This window comes from Acipenser ruthenus, chromosome 50 (assembly GCF_902713425.1).
Source record: "Acipenser ruthenus chromosome 50, fAciRut3.2 maternal haplotype, whole genome shotgun sequence".
Taxonomy (NCBI): domain Eukaryota; kingdom Metazoa; phylum Chordata; class Actinopteri; order Acipenseriformes; family Acipenseridae; genus Acipenser; species Acipenser ruthenus.
In genome coordinates, this window is record NC_081238.1 from 5358372 (window position 1) to 5378916 (window position 20545).

General features: G+C 39.8%; 1 protein-coding gene across 3 annotated transcripts in view; it reads left to right on the forward strand.

The window, feature by feature from the left end:
• The first annotated feature begins 6242 nt into the window (after positions 1 to 6242).
• LOC117404707 (E3 ubiquitin-protein ligase TRIM69-like) overlaps positions 6243 to 20545 on the forward strand; it is a 35595-nt gene continuing 21292 nt past the window's right edge. The window contains exons 1-3 of one of the 3 annotated variants that reach the window (XM_059015413.1): positions 6243 to 6368; positions 9724 to 9793; positions 20416 to 20476. In XM_059015413.1, coding sequence (XP_058871396.1) covers positions 20446 to 20476 — 31 coding nt within the window. In that variant the 5' untranslated portion in view covers positions 6243 to 6368; positions 9724 to 9793; positions 20416 to 20445. Of the gene's footprint in view, positions 6369 to 9723; positions 9794 to 14141; positions 14270 to 20415; positions 20477 to 20545 lie in introns of those variants that run through there. The other 2 variants (XM_059015412.1, XM_059015411.1) reach the window with 2 other exon arrangements.

The window sequence follows — 20545 nt, forward strand, 5'->3', positions numbered from 1 at the left end:
ATCTGTTTCAAGGTCTGATTAAAACGTTTCACCAAACCGTCCATCTGCGGGTGATAAACGGCGGTTCGGATCAACTTAATTTGCAACAATTTGTATAATTCTTTCAAACATTGTGACATGAAGTTTGTTCCGTGATCAGTGAGGATTTCTTTTGGAATCCCTACTCTCGATATAACTCTTGCCTATATCTGGTCGCGTTGTCCACCACTACCAAATGTGCATATATCCAGAGTCAGACTGGCTCAATGGACCCACTATGTCCATAGCAATGCGCTCAACGGGAACTGAGATTAGCGGCAGTGGGACCAGCGTGGCCCGGTGAACCCGCCCTGGCGCTACTTGCTGGCATTCCGGGCATTCCGTTACATATCGTGCCACCTCACCAAAAACTCCCAACCAATAAAAGTGAGCCAATATTTGTTCCTAACTCTTATCGATACCTAAATGGCCCGAACAGGGGACATCGTGAGCCAACCGCAGGATCTCATGTCAAAAAGACTGGGGAATGAGTAGTTGTGTTACAATCTGGCTTGTGCTCGTGGCTTGGGATACTCTATATAGTAAGTGCCCAACAATAATGTGGTGGGGATATGTAAGTGGCCGGCTATCCTCTACATCCTTCCCCTCGATAGACTGAACCTGCCCCTAGATGTGTGCCAGCGAAGGATTGTTCTTTTGCTCCAATGCTAGGTCCACATCTTGGTCCCAGAATTTCGGGACATCGCGCGGAGCTAAAGTAGCTTCAGCACTGGGGGCCTCAGTAACCTGCCCCCGCAGGTCACACTGGGTACCAACCCCCTCTCCCTTACATTTGACTGATCCTGAGGCTTCCCCCACCAAACCCTAGCCTTGTTTCTTTAACATTCCTTCCCATTTTTCAACCCTTCGCTCTCTTTTTGTTTTTTTGGGCGAAATCGAGAATGGAACAAATCAGTGTGTAGCGGAAAAATATTCCCAATAGTTTCCTCCCACTGCTCCCATGGTCTTACCGGAGACTGGCTTTACCGTTTTATTAATCATGCTGTCAAAATGCGGCCAGTCTAGACCTAAAATAACTGGTATAGCAGTTTCTCTGCCACGGCCACGATTACGCAGCGGTTATGACATCCAACTGTCAAATCTAATTTAGTGAGGGGGTAGTCCTTGTTATCCCCATGAATACAGGAAATGACCACGACCCCTCGTGACCACCAAGGTACCCCCTTCAATAGAACTTGTCTAAGCACATCCTGAATCCACTAATGCGTGGGTGCTCACCTCACCAACCCGTACATTAACAATACAAGGCACCTCCCAATCATTACCCCTGGACTTACCTGGTGCTGTCAGAACATAATGGGAGGTCACCCCACACTCCATGGCCGCCGGACAATTCCGTGCCAGATGGCTGACCTCCTGGCACCGGTAACAAGTGGGGCGAAAGGGTGCCCACGGAGCCTGCGTGTCCCGTCGCTGGTTTGGCAGCTGGGAGGGGTACTCTGCTCTTACCCCGCTGGGGGTTGCCCTCGCTCTCCATTGTGTTGGAGGGAGGCCTACCATGAGATGATATTGCAGTGCTGGTCTGTGGGTAGTGGGGGTGAAGCGTGGTGGTGGTGGTGCCGTCGCTTGCGGTTTATTGGAGCCAAGAGCAGGTAGGGCAACCACTGGAGTGGCAGGTAGAGCGTCCTTGAACCCTTCAGCCAATCTGACCACCGCTTCCAGCGTGGTGGGACGGTGGTGACTGACCCAGTTCAGTGTGTCTGGCCCCAGCACCTTCACAAATTGCTTGATGGCAATGAGCTCGGTTACCTTCTCCGCACTATTGGTGCCAGGGCAGAGCCACCTGGTCACTTGGTCCATCAGCCGTTGCACCACCACACAGGGTCGCAGTCCTGAGGGTATTCCCGGAACCGGCAATGGTGGGTTTCTTCCATAATGTCTCACACTTCATTTGTTAAGGCTTGGTAGGCTGCCTGGGCCTCCTCAATCAAATTAGCCCCCAACTGGGTAGTCCACCAATCCAGAGGCCACTGCACTGCCATTGCCTGCCTCTCAAAGGCTACCAAATAGGCCTTGGGATCATCCTCCAGCGACATTTTTACCACCCTTATCTTCGGTAAGGGTGCCGTCGGTTCAGTCGCCGGTCGGCCCGATTGGCTTCCAGGAACGTGGCGTGCATCCGCTCCATCATGGTCGCCATTCCCTCCTGGTGTCTTTGCTCCTGTGCCTCCAATATCACTCCCAACGCAGCAGCGTCCATCCCGGATCCCACCTCCAACTGTGACAGGTTGTGAACGGTGTAGTGCAAAAAATGTACATTGTCCAAACAGAATTCTCCCTGAAATAATCCTTCTTTTATTTTCACAACACAAATACCAAAAAATACTATGAATCAAAAATAATAATCCACCCCTCTACCAGCGATCGTATCTGGTAAAACAGAAAGGGTCCAGTCTCTGGAAAATAAACAAAAACGACACTCCTCAACCACAATCCTCCGTTCACCAAAATGTGCTCTTCTCCTCCGGGGTTTGTCGTGCGTGTGCTGTGCTGTGCTGTGAGGGCGTGCTCTGGGGTTCGTGCTGGCTCTGTAGCTACAGCCTCCTGTCTGGCTCCTCTGCAGAATACACAAAACAAAACACGTAACAAAACAAAACACAACAGCTCCGGCTGGTCATTCAACCTCTCAGCACAAGGGGAGGTACTGACATAGCTGCTTCCCCTTTCTACCCAGCAAACTCCTCCCTGCAATCAACGCGTTGCCATGGTTTCTCCAATAGAGGGCTGCCCCGCAGCTGACTACAATGGAGTCGTCCTGAGTACTTGCAACTATGCACCCCTCCTAATATGGTTACCATCTGGTTTCCACCTACCATCAAGGTGGCAAATCTAGGAGGCAGCATACCATCCCCCTTACACAGCGCCCTTTCTGGTTGGGAAGGAGATTTACAGCATTGACCCTTTCTCTCTTTATCACAGATAATTATTTTTTATTCTTTTTTTATTTTTTTTGCATTTAATACCATTACTAGATCAAACGTATGGAAGCACAAACAATATTAAACAACACGACTACCATTTAATGAGAGAATTCAAATTTCTATGATTAGTTATACATGCTTTCAACAGTGGTAAAAATAATTGGGTAAACTGCAATAAACAATAATTCTGAACACGTGAATTTGTGCAGTTTATAGATCAATTTTAAATATACTAACCTAGTGTATATGTAAAAATATAAATGTAATAAAGATACCAGATGGCTAAAAGGTGTGTGTAGGGGTTAAATTCTTAAACTATTAAACTAATTACGCTTCATATTTTTTTAAAAAATAAGGTTGCTCCTTGTGTAGTAAAATAAAGCCTCCTATATCATATATGTTACTATGAATATTCAACAGGATCACTACTGAGTATTCCTATGGTTGCTATCTAAAGCTACAAAATATGCAAGAAAGGGACTGATTCACATTGCTAAGAGTACTTCAATTTCAATTAGTTTGGTAATATTTAGCACATTAATATAACTGTTCTTCATAAAAAAAAGAATAACTTTTTACCCATTAAAAATAACTCTACAACTGAGAGCGACAGTCTTCAGCAAAAAGAATATCCACAGACAAGTACAGTCGAGGTTACAGATCCCGAAAAAGCTGAAGAGCTTCAACAGCGTAATGGCTACAATGTTGGCACGTTCACTGACAGAAAAGTGTCAGCTGAAAGCATAGACTAGCTGTTACAACTGGGCCTCCAAAACATCCTAAATGACACTAAGAAGTGTGGCTTTGAAACTTCTGTGCTTAAATCAGTACAACAAAATGGTGAGCACTGCGAACGTGACTGGCTGGTTTGGAGTAGCAGTAAGCAAGGCTTTATACTGTTTTCTTTGTCAACTCTGCCATCAACATGCAGTTTGATAAGGACATTCTTTCTAGGGCAGCTAGATGGAGGGAAATCCTAAAGATGATCATAGATGTTGTCCTTTTCTTGGGAGAAAAAGTTTTAGCCTTTCATGGATCACCTCAAAGGATTGGTGCGCCAGATAATGGGAATTTTCTTGGCCTCATTGAAAATTCCAGTTATGATCCAGTTCTACAAGAACATGTGGAAAGGGTTGCAGAATATCAGCAAGCAGGTAATCGTCTTCAAGCCCACTACCTTTCAGGAGATTCACAGAAGGAATTTATAGCAGTCTGTGCTCAACATGTGCATAACACAATTTTAGAGGAAAGACTTGCGCTAAGTACTTTGGTATCGTAGTGGATGCAACACCTGATTCTTCACATCAAGAGCAGACAGCTTATACTGAGGTATCTCTCCATGCCATCAGAAACAAGTACTGTCTATAATGTAAAATAACAGTTTCTCAAATTTATTGATTGCAACAAGAAGACTGGGGTTTATATTGCAAATCTGATATTTGATTGTTTAGCTGATAATAAAATACCAATCAAGGATTGCAGAGCACAGGCATATGACAATGTGTCCAATATGGCTGGTGAATATAATGGTGCTCAAGCTCTGATACTGAAAGTTAATCCGCTGGCTAAATTCTCACCATGTGCTTGTCATAGCCTCAAACTTTATGGAGCACAGGCAGCTGAAAGTTGACTGCATTGACTGCACACAAGTCCCCATTGACTGCATCTCTGCTCCACCTAGAGGCAGCAGTGTGGAGTAGTGGTTAGGGCTCTGGATTCTTGACCGGAGGGTTGTGGGTTCAATCCCAGTTGGGGGACACTGCTGCTGTATCCTTGAGCAAGGTACTTTACCTAGATTGATCCAGTAAAAACCCAACTGTATAAACGGGTAATTGTATGTAAAAATAATGTGATATCTTGTAACAATTGTAAGTCTCCCTGGATAAGGGTGTCGGCTAAGAAATAAATAATAATAATAACAGAGGCTTTAAACGACAAGCCTGGGAGTTTAAAAAGATTAATCAAATATGAGAAATTTTAGCCAATCACAGCAGTGCCTCACACGATATAGGCTGTGGGACAAAGAGCGAATGAATCTGAATCAACAATCTCCCTCTCGACCTGTGAGAGCACTGTACAGCAGGAATGGCGTGCCCCGTACAGAATGTTTCGGCAGTTCATTCCGGGGGCAGTCGGAAGCTGGCCATTCAGGAAAGGGATGGCGTCACGTACCAGGAGTCCCCGCCCTAGTACGGTAAGCAAATTTTCATTCATGAATTGGAGGAGATGTGATTGAACTAGCTATTGGATGGGGCGGGGCTGAGGGTACTTTAGGGGGACGTGACTCCATAATCAGTTCCTTTGTTGTGGTTGATGGGAGGAAACGAGGACTGTTTGGAAGGAGAGTTAAGTGTTTTGTTTGTTTTGCAATCACGTGCGTTTTGTCTTTGTCAGACTGATTAGGCACAGAGGCCAGCGACACCCGGACTTCACCGCACCTGCACTTAACCGGCATCACTGTATCCAGCACCGCACCTGCACCCGAGCATGCACTGTCCGGAGACGTGTTTGTGTTGTGTTTGTGTTTTGGGATTATTATTTCGGGACTGCAACGCCTTGTTTTGGCGCTGGCAATACCCATTGCTGGGTAGAGCCAGCTTTATTATTTATTTCCTGTTCAAGAAATAAAAAGGAACTTGAACCGTGAGCACCTGCATCACCCATTCACTACGCACTGCAACCCACACGTTCACAGGCTGTTAATGCTTACATTTGCATATGCTGGTTACCCATAATTCTCTAGATCCTGCTTTCTCTCACCTTAACTACATACATACACATCTATCTATCTATTTATCTATCTATCAATCTAACTATATATATATATATATATATATATATATATATATATATATATATATGTATATATATATGGATTTTAAAATCAGTTCCAACAATGACTGTGTTAATAAAAGAAAAAATATCCATGGTCCTGGAAGTGAAACAGAATATTAATTATTAAACACATAATCTGAATTATTAAACAAGTAATCTATAAATGTCTGTTTTATTTTTGTATAATAAATGGCTGTGCTTTCAGCTTGCTGAGCACACCACTACAGTTTTGTACTTATAAAAATGTGAATACAAAATACCAAAACCGGGACGATTTAACAAGTTTACTGTTTCTGAACGGGACAAAAAATGAAACCTGAAAACAATCCCAGTTTTCCCCCCGGGACGTTGGTAACCAAAGTAAAAGGCACGAGAAACCAGTGAATTCGTTTGCTGTCTTTTTTTTTTTTTTTTTTTTTTTGGTGACTGAAATGAGGAAGTACACTTTTAGTTTCGATATTAATCACAAGTTGTTTACCATGCCAGTCACACTGGAGCAAAATAAGAACTTGACAAACACGACCGTGTTTTTACCGATTTGAGGAGCGGTGAGACAGTTCGGCTTCTCTAAAGGTAAGTAGGACATTTGAGCACGCTGTTTTGTTCAAGGAATGGTGTAGAATGTGAACATGTGGTTCAGAGCAGACACAAACTGACAGGCTGGATGTTTTTTTTTTTTTTTTTTTTTTTTAACACGGCAACTGCGACAGGATCAGTTTTACTGTAGTTATGGTCACGTACTCTGCATTTTATAATGGCGCTAAACTAAACACACCATTTCTAAAGATTTTTACTAATTATGTAACAGCGACAATCACACCTTTTTGTGTTATTGTTTTTTATATATCAAATGCTAAATAGGTTTTATGCTTCATGATATTATTTTATACATTTGCTTCTGTTTAATAAATTGTTTTATAATTGTGTTTACCTTTGATTAAAACCAGAAAGTGTATCCAAAACAAATGTTAGAAAAAAATAAATAGAATGTAGTTAAGTTGCAATCATCCAATTGGAATATTTCCTGCCTGTAGTGTCATTTGTTGCTAGGGAACAGTGATCTGACTAGGTTCGTGCTGACAAGAAAGATAAGTAAAACACACACACACACACACACACACACACACACGCAGATGAATCTTGATTAGAAAGTTCTTAACTCTTCGTTGTCAATAATATGTTGTGTACAACGGCACTTTTAACCATTTTCTAATTCAAATATTGTGTATGTATTCGAACAGACGAGATCTTTAGTAACCAAAAGCGCTAGGTGGGGTTAGGCCCTGGCAGAGGTGAAAATCGTTTTGAAAATTGGTGCTGAACTGTTTTGAAAGAGGGTTTCTGGACGTCGAAATTTCCCAACGACCCGAGATAGAATTTCTATAGGCACTGTATATATATATATATATATATATATATATATATATATATATATATATGAAAAATACAAAATTGAAAGATCATAATTGGATAAGTCTCCACCCCCCTGAGTTAATACTTGGTGGAAGCACCTTTGGCAGAAATTACAGCTGTGAGTCTGTTGGGATAGGTCTCTACCAACTTTGCACATTTTCTAATTCAAATATTGTGTATGTATTTGAACAGACAAGATCTTTATATTTGACCACTGTTCAAGCTCTGTCAAGTTCCTTAGAGAGCGTTGATGGACAGCAATCTTCAAGTCATGCTACAAATTTTCAGTTGGATTTAGGGTGGGGCTCTGACTGGGCTACTCAAGGACATTTAACTTTTTGTTCCTTAGCCACTCCAGTGTAGCTTTGGCTGTGTTCTTTGGGTCGTTGTCATGCTGAAAGGTGAACTTCCGTCCCAGTTTCAGCTTTCTTGCTGAGGGCAGCAGGTTTTCCTCAAGGACTTTTCTGTAAGAACATTTGACAACAGAACAAGAAAGTTTACAAACGAGAGGAGGCCATTCAGCCCATCTTGCTCGTTTGGTTGTTAGTAGCTTATTGATCCCAGAATCTCATCAAGCAGCTTCTTGAAGGATCCCAGGGTGTCAGCTTCAACAACATTACTGGGGAGTTGGTTCCAGATCCTCACAATTCTCTGTGGAGGAAGTTAGAAAGTCCAAGAGAGAAACAGAAATCAATATTGCTCAGGGGGCTAAAACCAATTCCAAACTGTTTTTACAATATTATAACAGCAAGAGAACATTCAAAGAGGAGGTTAAATGTCTAAGAGACAAAAATGGCAAAATCATAGATGAAGAAAAAAAAATAGCAAATATATTAAGTGATTACTTTTCACAGGTTTTACAAAGGAGGACACGGACAACATGCCCCACATGTCGACCTGTTCCTATCCAATTTTAAATAACTTTAGCATAACAGAGGCAGAAGTGTTAAAGGGACTAGGAGCTCTTAAAATAAACAAGTCCCCTGGGCTGGATGAGATCCTCCCAATAGTACTCAAGGAAATGAAAGAAGTTATTTGCAAACCGCTAACCAAGATCATGCAACAGTCACTTGATACAGGGGTTGTACCGACAGACAGGAAAATTGCAAACGTAATACTGATCCACAAAAAGGGAGACAAAACCGAACCAGGTAACTACAGACCAATAAGCCTAACTTTTATTTTATGTAAACTTATGGAAACTATAATAAGATCCAAAATGGAAAATTACCTATATGGTAACAATATCCTGGGAGACAGCCAGCATGGTTTTAGGAAAGGGAGATCATGTCTAACTAACCTACTTGACTTTTTGAGGATACAACATTGCTAATGGATAATTGCAAAGCATACGACATGGTCTATTTAGATTTCCAGAAAGCTTTTGACAAAGTCCCGCATAAAAGATTAATTCTCAAACTGAACGCAGTAGGGATTCAAGGAATTGCATGCACATGGATTAGGGAGTGGTTAACAGGTAGAAAAGAGAAAGTACTGATTAGAGGAGAAACCTCAAAATGGAGTGAGGTAACCAGTGGTGTACCACAGGGATCAGTATTAGGTCCTCTGCTATTCCTAATCTACATTAATGATTTAGATTCTGGTATAGTAAGCAAACTCGTTAAATTTGCAGACGACACAAAAATAGGAGTAGTGGAAAACACTGTTGCAGCAGAAAAGGTCATTCAAAATGATCTAGACAGCATTCAGAACTGGGCGGACACATGGCAAATGACATTTAATAGAGAAAAGTGTAAAGTATTGCATGCAGGCAATAAAAATGTGCATTATAAATATCATATGGGAGATAGTGAAATTGAAGAAGGGAACTATGAAAAAGACCTAGGAGTTTATGTTAACTCAGAAATGTCTTCATCTAGACAATGTGGGGAAGCTATTAAAAAGGCCAACAAGATGCTCGGATATATTGTGAGAAGTGTTGAATTTAAATCAAGGGAAGTAATGTTAAAACTTTACAATGCATTAGTAAGACCTCACCTAGAATATTGTGTTCAGTTGTGGTCACCTCGTTACAAAAAGGATATTGCTCCTGTAGAAAGAGTGCAAAGAAGAGCAACCAGAATTATCCCAGGTTTAAAAGGCATGTCGTATGCAGACAGGCTAAAATAATTGAATCTATTCAGTCTTGAACAAAGAAGACTATGCGGCGATCTGATTCAAACATTCAAAATCCTAAAAGGTATAGACAATGTCAACCCAGGGGACTTCTTTGACCTGAAAAAAGAAACAAGGACCAGGGGTCACAAATGGAGATTAGATAAAGGGGCATTTAGAACAGAAAATAGGAGGCACTTTTTACACAGAGAATTGTGAGGGTCTGGCACCAACTCCCCAGTAATGTTGTTGAAGCTGACACCCTGGGATCCTTCAAGAAGCTGCTTGATGAGATTCTGGGATCAATACGCTACTAACAACCAAACGAGCAAGATGGGCTGAATGGCCTCCTCTCGTTTGTAAACTTTCTTATGTTCTTATGTTCTTATCACTTCGCCAGACTGAAGGCCAGGAAGGTGCACCTTTAACTCACACATTCAGGGTGAGACTTCAGGGAGATCACAAAACTGGTCAGTTACTTGTTTTATTTCCTCTCTTTAGTTATTTACAAAGTCTGAAATATTGAAGGGTTAAGAAGTATTTGTTTTCAGATATTCAATATTGAAGATTTACTGTTGCAGGTCTCAGTATACTGATCCCCTTGCTCAGTGAAAGCATTTTGCAATATTTTCTTATTCTTGAATTGTTGAATAAGTTTCCATGTCAGCTTTCTTATTATTTATTGGTACTATGTTGAAGGGTGTACCCTGGAAAGAAGGGTGAGGTTGTGTTACTGAAGCTTTTTTGATTTTGATTAAACCAACTTATTGGTCACAAAAGTGCATGTTTTACTGGATATGAATCCCCATTTTACTGAAGGAGTACCCCAGCAATACCACTTAAAACAAATAGGTGTAACTATAAAGTTTGTGTAATGCTAAGCAATATTGTTATGAATTATGACATGATGTACCGTACTGTCAATCAACATGCTTCAATTCTCAGTCTGAGAGTAATGCAGTGCTTGAAGAAATTCTGTGACTTTGTGTTGTGGTTTTGTATCCGTTAGCAAAAAGTGTATGGGGCAGGGCTGGGCCTTCTGTATGGGGGACCCACATACCAATCCTTCCCTGGTGCCCATGGCAGCTCTCGGCCGCCCTGGGGTTTTGTCACGTTTTCACTTTTCACGTTCTCTTTTATTATATTATTTGCTCTGCACACACTCTTAACTCAGGGGAGACGTTAAGGAGGACAGAGATGTTTAAAACTCCTAGTGGTTTATGTTCGAGCACTGGACGAGCGGTGTGTCCTTAAAACCTTTTTATTTAATCAAGAAAATCACTCAGACTCATTTATTCAAAGTTTTACGAATCAGAGCAACATCAGCGCTCCTTCGTTTTATTAAAATGCCTTTAATATTGGTTTAGTAGTTTGCGCATTCTACCAAAACCCGAAAACATGTAACAATAATTAGCAATCCTAAGTTTATTACAAGCTCAGCATTTAATACTTCAATAACATAATACAATTATATGTATTCAGTGCAGCCCTCAGGCTGGATAAGCACAAAGCCTACAAGCACCCACTGCTATGTTTTAGCACATTCAATATAACACTCTCAATACTAAAACATAGTTTCAAAACCTCATAGCAATATAACCAATAAATGCGAGATACAATAATACCATTAATTTGCTTACCTCCTATTATAAGGAAGAGTAGCGTGAACAAAAGAGAAGGACTGTCCTGTAGAGATCTGCAAAGGATGGACCACGTAGCTCTGCCAAGCTTGATTGTGGTGGTCTCAGTGTGATCGGCCCAGGGTTTTTATACAATTTTCGTCCCATTGAAAGCAATGGGAAGCCCCAATTAGATCCAATCATCAATCTATATTGACAGTCCTTATCTCTTGGCAAACAGTAATCTCTAAAGAATTCAACCAACTCTTCAGACTCAATTAGAGTCATATGCCAACAAATCAACACTAGCCAATGTTCTCATCCACTCATTCTTGGCTCCCCTCCTTCATCTGAAAAGTTAGATGAAGCAGAGTTCACAAAATCCCTGCTACCTTGATTCACTACTTAATATGGGTGCATTATAAAAAGGAGTGGTGTTTAAATATATGAAGCACCAATAATTGTGTGTATTATAAAAAGAGTGGTGTTTGAATATATGCAACACCAATAGTTATATCATAATATAGCAGTTATAGTTATAATGATTATAATTGATTACATGAACTTGGCTTTCAAAAATATAGTCCCTCATGTCATCTCACTCTCAAATTAGTTTCATTCTTTCCTTACAGGTGTGTGTTTAGCAGGTATTATAGGGAACTTCCATCTTATATCTTTTTAGTGTAGAGTTTTCTCCTTATGGAAAACTATTTTACTGAGCTGTTAAGCTGTAATGTTTTTCTCCTATGGGCCCCTGGTAGCTTGAACTCAATTGACACTCAGATGACCCTGTATTTTTCAGCTATACACATACTGGCTAAAACCAGCTTGCTGGAGACACCTCTTTTCTTGCCAAGTTTAATAGTGATTAATGTTCCCTAGAACTTTCTTTACACCTGTATCTTACGTGCTTGTTCTGCCCGGCAACTAACTATCTTAGGTGCTAAGACCATCCGTTCTAACTCCCTATTTTTGCAGTCCGGCCCCTGATACTATAAGCCTTCTGATAAAAAAATTCCGGCTTCTTCCCACCAAAGGGCCTTCCATCGGCTAATACAAATCTTCTCCAAGGGCAGGCTGATAGAGAGTTCAAGAAGACAGGTCACATAGAGTTTACTCTCCTAAAATCTCCTGCTTTTATTCTTCATTATTTATTCAATCCTTTTATTTTGTATGTTTACCACAACATCTTTTTATGCTGCATTATCTTTTTAACTCAGAGCCAAGCTAAGTATTTTACTCCTCATAGCGTATGGCTGCTAACCTTATTACTCCCTGCTAGCAGCAGTATATCCGCAATATTACAATAGGATTTTATTCAATTTTTCTGCTCTCTATTTGTGGTGTATCTTCTGACAATGCTTATTTTTCTTCAGTTATAGTCTGCTTTTTACTCTAGGTTGTTCTTACTCACCTACTTATTTTAAAACTGAATTACAAGCAGAAACCTACTCAGAGCGAGGTCTTTTAATCCTTTTCTGTTTTTCTCTTTCCCTTAAGAATACTCCTAACTCCTTTTCCCTTTATATTCAGAAGTTATAATTCTTGAATGTAAGCACACAGTAATTCTTTTCATTGAATTAGGACTCAGTTTTTAACTATGCTCATCTTGATAGAAAACAGCTTCAGGTATGCTATCATATTAAGCAAAGTGAATCATATGATCTTATACATAAAAATTGTTCATAGTATCTCATACTAACAATAATTATCACTACCTATGATTATATGTTCCCACAACAATCTATACTATTTAAAGCAAACATTTTAACATGTATTTATTAGTATAGCATTATTCTGTATTTAAGCTGAAAAGTGTTAAAAATTCCAGCCCTCAATTCTGGAGCTGTGCCTATCTTGATAAGAGACTGCTCAAGGCCGGCCAGTGTATCAAGTTGTACCAGATTCTGTTATACGGTCTTACAGAGAGAGCACTTTACAGTATTCGTTACAGACTAAAGATTATTCAAACATTACAAATGGTTACAACACATATCATCTCATTAATACATTTCATTTTTAAATCATCCAGTCCATGTCCAATGTTTCAGCTCGTTCCCAGCAGGACTCCACTTCTGTCTTGGGTTCAGCTCGGGTCGGCTCTGCAAACACCACAATAACTATTTTGCTCTACATTATTAGTGGGCAGACTTAATACAACTGAATCTGAATCAATCGAGGAGCCGTGAACTCTAGCCACTGAAATTCTCCATGCAAAGGAATCCAATTTCTTACTACACATAATAACTGGTTCGGGGTCACCCGTGACAGTTTCCATGTGAAAATGGGCATGGATTTCCCATGTTTTATGTCATGCTCACGAGTAAATGAGATTTGTCCTATAACTCTCTGTGGCTGTTATTTCCAGCCACAAACCTGATCCTCTGAAGCTGTTCTTCCAAACATGCATGCGCATCGCCACTTCACATGTAAATAACCACACATTGAAACTCCCCTGTGAAACTCCCCATTGACTGCATCTCTGCTCCACCTAGAGGCTTTAAACGACAAGCCTGGGAGTTTTATAAAATTCATCAAATATGAGAAATTTTACTAAATCACAGCAGTGCCTCATGCGATTTAGGCTGTTAATGTTGACATTTGCATGTGTTGGTTACCCATAATTCTCTAGACACTGCTTTTTCTCACTTTAACTACATACATACACACACATCTGTCTATCTATCTATCTATCTATCTATCTATCTTTCTATCTATCTAACCATATATATATATATATATATATATATATATATATATATATATATATATATATATATATATATGTTTATATGCATTTTAAAATCAGATACAAAAATGACTCTATTAATAAAAGAAAAAAATATCCATGGTCCGGGAAGTGAAACAGAATATTAATTATTAAACACATGATCTGAATTATTAAACAAGTAATCATAAATGTCTGTTTTATTTTTGTATAATAAATGGCTGTGCTTTCAGCTTGCTGAGCACACCACTACAGTTTAGTACTTATAAAAATGTGAATACAAAATACGAAAACCGGGACGATTTAACAAGTTTACTGTTTCTGAACGGGACAAAGAATGAAGTCTAAAAACAATCCCAGTTTTCCCCCCGGGACGTTGGTAACCAAAGTAAAAGGCACGAGAAACCAGTGAATTCGTTTGCTGTCTTTTTTTTTTTTTTTTTTTTTGGTGACTGAAATGAGCAAGTACACTTTTAGTTTCGATATTAATCACAAGTTGTTTACCATGCCAGTCACACTGGAGCAAAATAAGAACTTGACAAACACGACCGTGTTTTTACCGATTTGATGAGCGGTGAGACAGTTCGGCTTCTCTAAAGGTAAGTAGGACATTTGAGCACGCTGTTTTGTTCAAGGAATGGTGTAGAATGTGAACATGTGGTTCAGAGCAGACACAAACTGACAGGCTGGATGTTTTTTTTTTTTTTTTTTTTTTAACACGGCAACTGCGACAGGATCAGTTTTACTGTAGTTATGGTCACGTACTCTGCATTTTATAATGGCGCTAAACTAAACACACCATTTCTAAAGATTTTTACTAGTTATGTAACAGCGACAATCACACCTTTTTGTGTTATTGTTTTTTATATATCAATGCTAAATAGGTTTTATGCTTCATGATATTATTTTATACATTTGCTTCTGTTTAATAAATTGTTTTATAATTGTGTTTACCTTTGATTAAAACCAGAAAGTGTATCCAAAACAAATGTTAGAAAAAAATAAATAGAATTGTAGTTAAGTTGCAATCATCCAATTGGAATATTTCCTGCCTGTAGTGTCATTTGTTGCTAGGGAACAGTGATCTGACTAGGTTCGTGCTGACAAGAAAGATAAGTAAAACACACACACACACACACACACACACACACACGCAGATGAATCTTGACTAGAAAGTTCTTAACTCTTCGTTGTCAATAATATGTTGTGTACAACGGCACTTTTAACCATTTTCTAATTCAAATATTGTGTATGTATTCGAACAGACGAGATCTTTAGTAACCAAAAGCGCTAGGTGGGGTTAGGCCCTGGCAGAGGTGAAAATCGTTTTGAAAATTGGTGCTGAACTGTTTTGAAAGAGGGTTTGTGGACGTCGAAATTTCCCAACGACCCGAGATAGAATTTCTATAGGCACTGTATATATTGTAGCGCGCACGGGGAAGGCAGCAATAGGGCTGGTATATATATATATATATATATATATATATATATATATATATATATATATATGAAAAATACAAAATTGAAAGATCATAATTGGATAAGTCTCCACCCCCCTGAGTTAATACTTGTTGGAAGCACCTTTGGCAGAAATTACAGCTGTGAGTCTGTTGGGATAGGTCTCCACCAACTTTGCACATTTTCTAATTCAAATATTGTGTATGTATTCGAACAGACAAGATCTTTATATTTGACCACTGTTCAAGCTCTGTCAAGTTCCTTAGAGAGTGTTGATGGACAGCAATCTTCAAGTCATGCCACAAATTTTCAATTGGATTTAGGGCGGGGCTCTGACTGGGCCACTCAAGGACATTTACCTTTTTTGTTTCTTAGCCACTCAGTGTAGATTTGGCTTTGTGCTTTGGGTCGTTGTCATGCTGAATGGTGAACTTCCGTCCCAGTTTCAGCTTTCTTGCAGAGGGCAGCAGGTTTTCCTCAAGGACTTCTCTGTACTTTGCTCCATTCATTTTCCCTTCTATCCTGACAAGTACCCCAGTCCCTGCCAATGAGAAACATCCCCATAACATGATGCTGCCACCACCATGCTTCACAGTAGGGATGGTGTTCTTTGGGTGATGCACTGTGTTGGGTTTGCGCCAAACAACGCTTTGTATTTAGGCCAAAAAGTTAAATTTTAGCTTCGTCAGACCACAAAACTTTTTGCCACATGGCTACAGAATCTCCTGAGTGTTTTTTTGCAAACTTCAAACGGGATTCAAGGTGGTCTTTCATGAGTAAAATACAGGCCAAATTTGTGGAGTGCTTGGGATATTGTTGTCACATGCACACTTTGACCAGTCTTGGTCATAAAAGTCTGTAGCTCTTGCAAAGTTGTCATTGGCCTCTTGGTAGCCTCCCTGATCAGTCTCGTTCTTGCTCGGTCATCCAGTTTGGAGGGACGGACTCATCTAGGCAGGGTCTTGGTGGTGCCATATACCTTCCACTTCTTAATAATCGTCTTGACCATGCTCCAAGGGAAATTCAAGGCCTTTGATATTTTTTTATACCCATCCACTGATCTGTGCCTTTCAACAACTTTGTCTCGGAGTTCTTTTGAAAGCACCTTTGTGCTCATGATTGAGTCTTTGCTTTGAAATGCACTACCCAGCAGAGGGAACCTACAGGAATGACTGAATTTATCCTGAAATCATGTGAATCACTACAATTTAACACAGGTGGAGGCCACTTAACTTGGTGTGTGAATTTGAAGATGATTGGTTACACCTGAGCTAATTTAGGATTGCTACTACAAGGGGGGTGGACACTTATCCAACCAAGCTATTTCAGTTTTTATTTTTAATTAATTTTCTTCAAATTTCTAGAATATTTATTTCACTTGGAAGTTTTGGGGTAGGATGTGTAGATAAATGAAAAAAAAAACTATTTTAATGTATTTTAATTCCAGGCTATAAGGCAACAAAAGGTGAACATTTTGAAAGGGGGTGTAGACTTTCTATAGGCACTGTGTGTATATATATATATATATATATATATATATATATATATATATATATTGTAACGGCCCGGCACTCACTCGGGTTCGTTGCCCCTTTAAAATCACGACCCAGCACACAGGAAATGGAGTTTTCAAGCGCAGACGCGCTATATTTTAATAAATACAAAAATAAAACAAACAGAAATAAACACCTAGCTCCTCTTGGAGCACTTACTATACAAGTTTTTCCCTCACTAACTTGCAGGACGGCTAAGCCGTTTACCTGCTAACATAAACCAAAACCTAAACACACAGGTTTCACAGCACTTACACTTTGACTGCTCGGAAGCAGAGTACCTCATCTGCCTCCTTCTACTCAGCAGCCCCGTGCAGCCAAGCTGCACGTCTCAAATACCCCGCGCCTGGCATTAATTTACAATAAATATCCGGTGCGGGTGATAATTAAACAAAACAATTAGCCAAAATAATAAAACAATTAAACAAAATGTGCATACGCACATGTTTTCTTCAGGGAGGATACTAACCCCCTCCCTGATGCGTTACAATATATATATATATATATATATATATATATATATATATATATATATATATATATATATATCGTAAAACTTAGGTTTTATTTACAATACTTGCCAGCAGACCCTGCGTGTACTTGAGTCCGCCGTTTATATTAGATCAGTGGTTCCCAACCTATGGTCCGCGGACCCTAAACAAAATTAAAAATGTCTCCTCACACCGGCAAGCCCAATTTCACAGGAAAATCATCTTCGGCAGAACGAAGCGTCTGTCGCTGTATTACACTAGTTGCAACGTGTGACGTGTTTAGCCTGGTGACTAAATCACATCACATGCTGCAACTCACCGCACGTTAGAAGGAATGGATCACTGGATGAAAACGGTCTTTGAACAGGAAATCGAGAAAGGCTAAAAAACATTTTGCATATTCTTTTTATTTAATTGATAAACACATTTAAGCACAGTTGCATGTATATATTAAATACATTTAAATCCACAGAAACGCTAGTGACATTATTTAAGTGTCACAAATTGATTTCACTAGTAGCGAATGCGCAACACCAGAAAACTGGAACAATGTAGTGCTGCCGCACTGCTGCGTGATGCACAAATAGGGTTGCCAACTCTGACTGAAGCTATTCCGGGAGATTTTTTTTTCTAACATGACATAATGTCATTAATTGTGCTGTTCAACCCGTTCACAATATCAAGCCATCATTTTATTGTGTGTGGGTGTAAGGAGTGTCACTGGTTAAAAAATTATATATAACTATATACCACCATTATGAATCTTGAATAAGAAATATTGCAAAACTAGGTTAGCTCAATAATGTATTAGTTAGCTAATGTTACTATCGATATGATAATTTTATTTCAAACCGAGATCGGATTTCTACATGTTTACCCATCTTTTTTAGTATTAGTTTGCTAGCTACAGAGCAACACCAATGAACAGCTTTAAACTTTAACCCTTCATATTTAAATACTTGTTATTTTTACCTTAAAGCTGGGTCGCCTGCGGGATGTCGTTGACCTCGGCTTCCTTCCTGTTAAATCTGTATTTCAGCCTCTTGCTGCTGTAAACAACTCTGGGTTCTTTTTTAAGAACTCATGAATGTCTGCACAGGACATATTGAAGTTCAATTGCACCTGCAGCTCTGCTTTCACAATGCAATCACTCAGTCTGTTTCTGTCCTTGCTCCACAGTTGTGCCATTAAACTGAAAACTCTCTCGCAGTAGGCATTGGATACAGGAATGGAAAGTGCGAAAGAGACCAGTTTCAACATTTGGCTGTCACCACTCTCTGGCATTTGTCTGAAAACCTCCACCCATCTCTGATCTATGTTCTGCTAATTTGAGACAATCTCTTCTCTGGATTGCTGTAAAACACAGTAGTAATCATACAGCTTGTCGATGTCAATCTCAATGCAGAGTGCTGTAACAAGAGTCTCAAAATCGGACCATTTCACATCTTTGTCAAGTGAGAGCAATGCCATTTGTTTGAAAACCGATGTTTCGAAATCATACCATTTCTCCAGGTAGTCAATGCACCGCGACAATGTCTTATCCGTTTCTTCTCTGACTTTTCTGTTGTCGATGGAGAGACGTCGCCCAAAATGACTTGGGCTGATCTTCCATAGAATTTGTCCTCTCTTCTTCTCTTTAGTTTTGAATGGAAGCCTTCCATGACAGCTGCACAGAACTGCACGGTGACATTGGTACATTCCAGTTTTTTCACAGCATTGTGCAAAAATTAAACATAATAAAGAGGAAAAGACTCGTGTTCTTCCTCACTGAATGTTTCCCACACAATCTTGACACATTCTTCTTCCCCCTCTGACAACTCCCCAAGATGGGCTGAATGGCCTCCTCTCGTTTGTAAACTTTCTTATATTCTTAAGTTCTAGAATTATTAATAAGAAGTATGCCCTCAATGCTGGCCAGCTTTGTAGCACTCGTTCAATAGCGGGCAGAAGTGACAGCCACCTTGTTGGTACGTGCCGAAGCACATCTTTGTATTCCATTTCAGCAAACTCAAAAAAGGACATAAGAGACTCTGTCTTCTTGGCCGAGGAGGAAAACTCGCTGTATACTTTGAGGACGAGTGTTTCAACGTCAAAACTCAATGCTCTCATCCCATTTTAGGCAATTGTGGATTACATGCCATTTGCACCCCACTTGTATCAGTCGGTTATTAAGCTGTTTGAGTTTCTGATATACTGACCTGTGTTTCCCAAAGTTCACAGAGGCATTGTCAACCACGTAAGAAGACACATTGTTAATGCTGAGACCATTCTCTTGTAGAATATTGGAGATCCGTGTCACAGTTGCCTCACTTGTCTCGTCATTGTCATTGTAAAAATCATGCAAGCCATGCTTAATTCACTCTGTCACAGAAAAGTAACGCACGATTAATGGGAAGAATTTCTTATTTCCCTTGTTGGAGGTGTCAGATCCAACTGAAAAAAACTGTGCACCATCCAAGTTCTTAAGCAAAAGTTCTCACACTCTCTGTTATACTGGTTGCTTTCGTCCGTCCACAAGACATTTTTCTCGCAATTTCAGTGCTGTAACTTAAAAAAAAAAAGGATGGTGAGTAAGTAGATTCAAGAAAATGCACAGAGTCCTTTTCTTCAATCAGTTGTTAGGTTTATTGAAATATGCAGGGAGTCTGGTCCCAGGTACAGGACAAACAGAATACTCGTTCTTACAATCTTTTGCATGACATTAAATACCCCTCTGTATAGATGGTCCACCTCCTCTTTCTCTGACACTTAACCTATAGAAAAGGTACAACACATTATCCTGAAACTAAGTTTTACAGTAAGATCCGAGAAGAGAGGCGTTCAATTGTTAAAGACGGCAGAATAACACCAGCACTGGAGATTTTGAAAAAAGACGGTTCAAGGCTTGTTTGAAAGTACAGAATTAGAACTTTCCAATGATGTATCGTATGTCCTGAACACACGTTCCTAAGTGAAACTACAGCAAACCGAAACTACAGCAAACCGAAACTAAGGCTTGTGTCATGTGACATGAATCAGCTTCTAAGTTTCATTTTTTTCTTATTACTCGGTCACTTCATAATGACACAATTACAACTGTAATTGACCCCAGGTCTGGTGCCAAGTATAATCTTTCCTCTTGATTGGTTTGACTGGCTCAGCAGACTGTGCAGTGAAAGTGTGGTTCAGTCTTCTTTATTGTGTTGAGGAAACTGATGTACCTTCCCATTGGCTCCTTCCAATCTGCTTCTCTTGTTTTTGCAGTGTCTGTGGGTGTGATGATCTGTAGAGAAGATGGCATTCCAAAAATCAGATCGGAGAACTGGTAAGAAGGAAATTGGTCTTTCTATTGGTCTCTGCAGGATGACATATTTTCTTACAATTATTATTATTA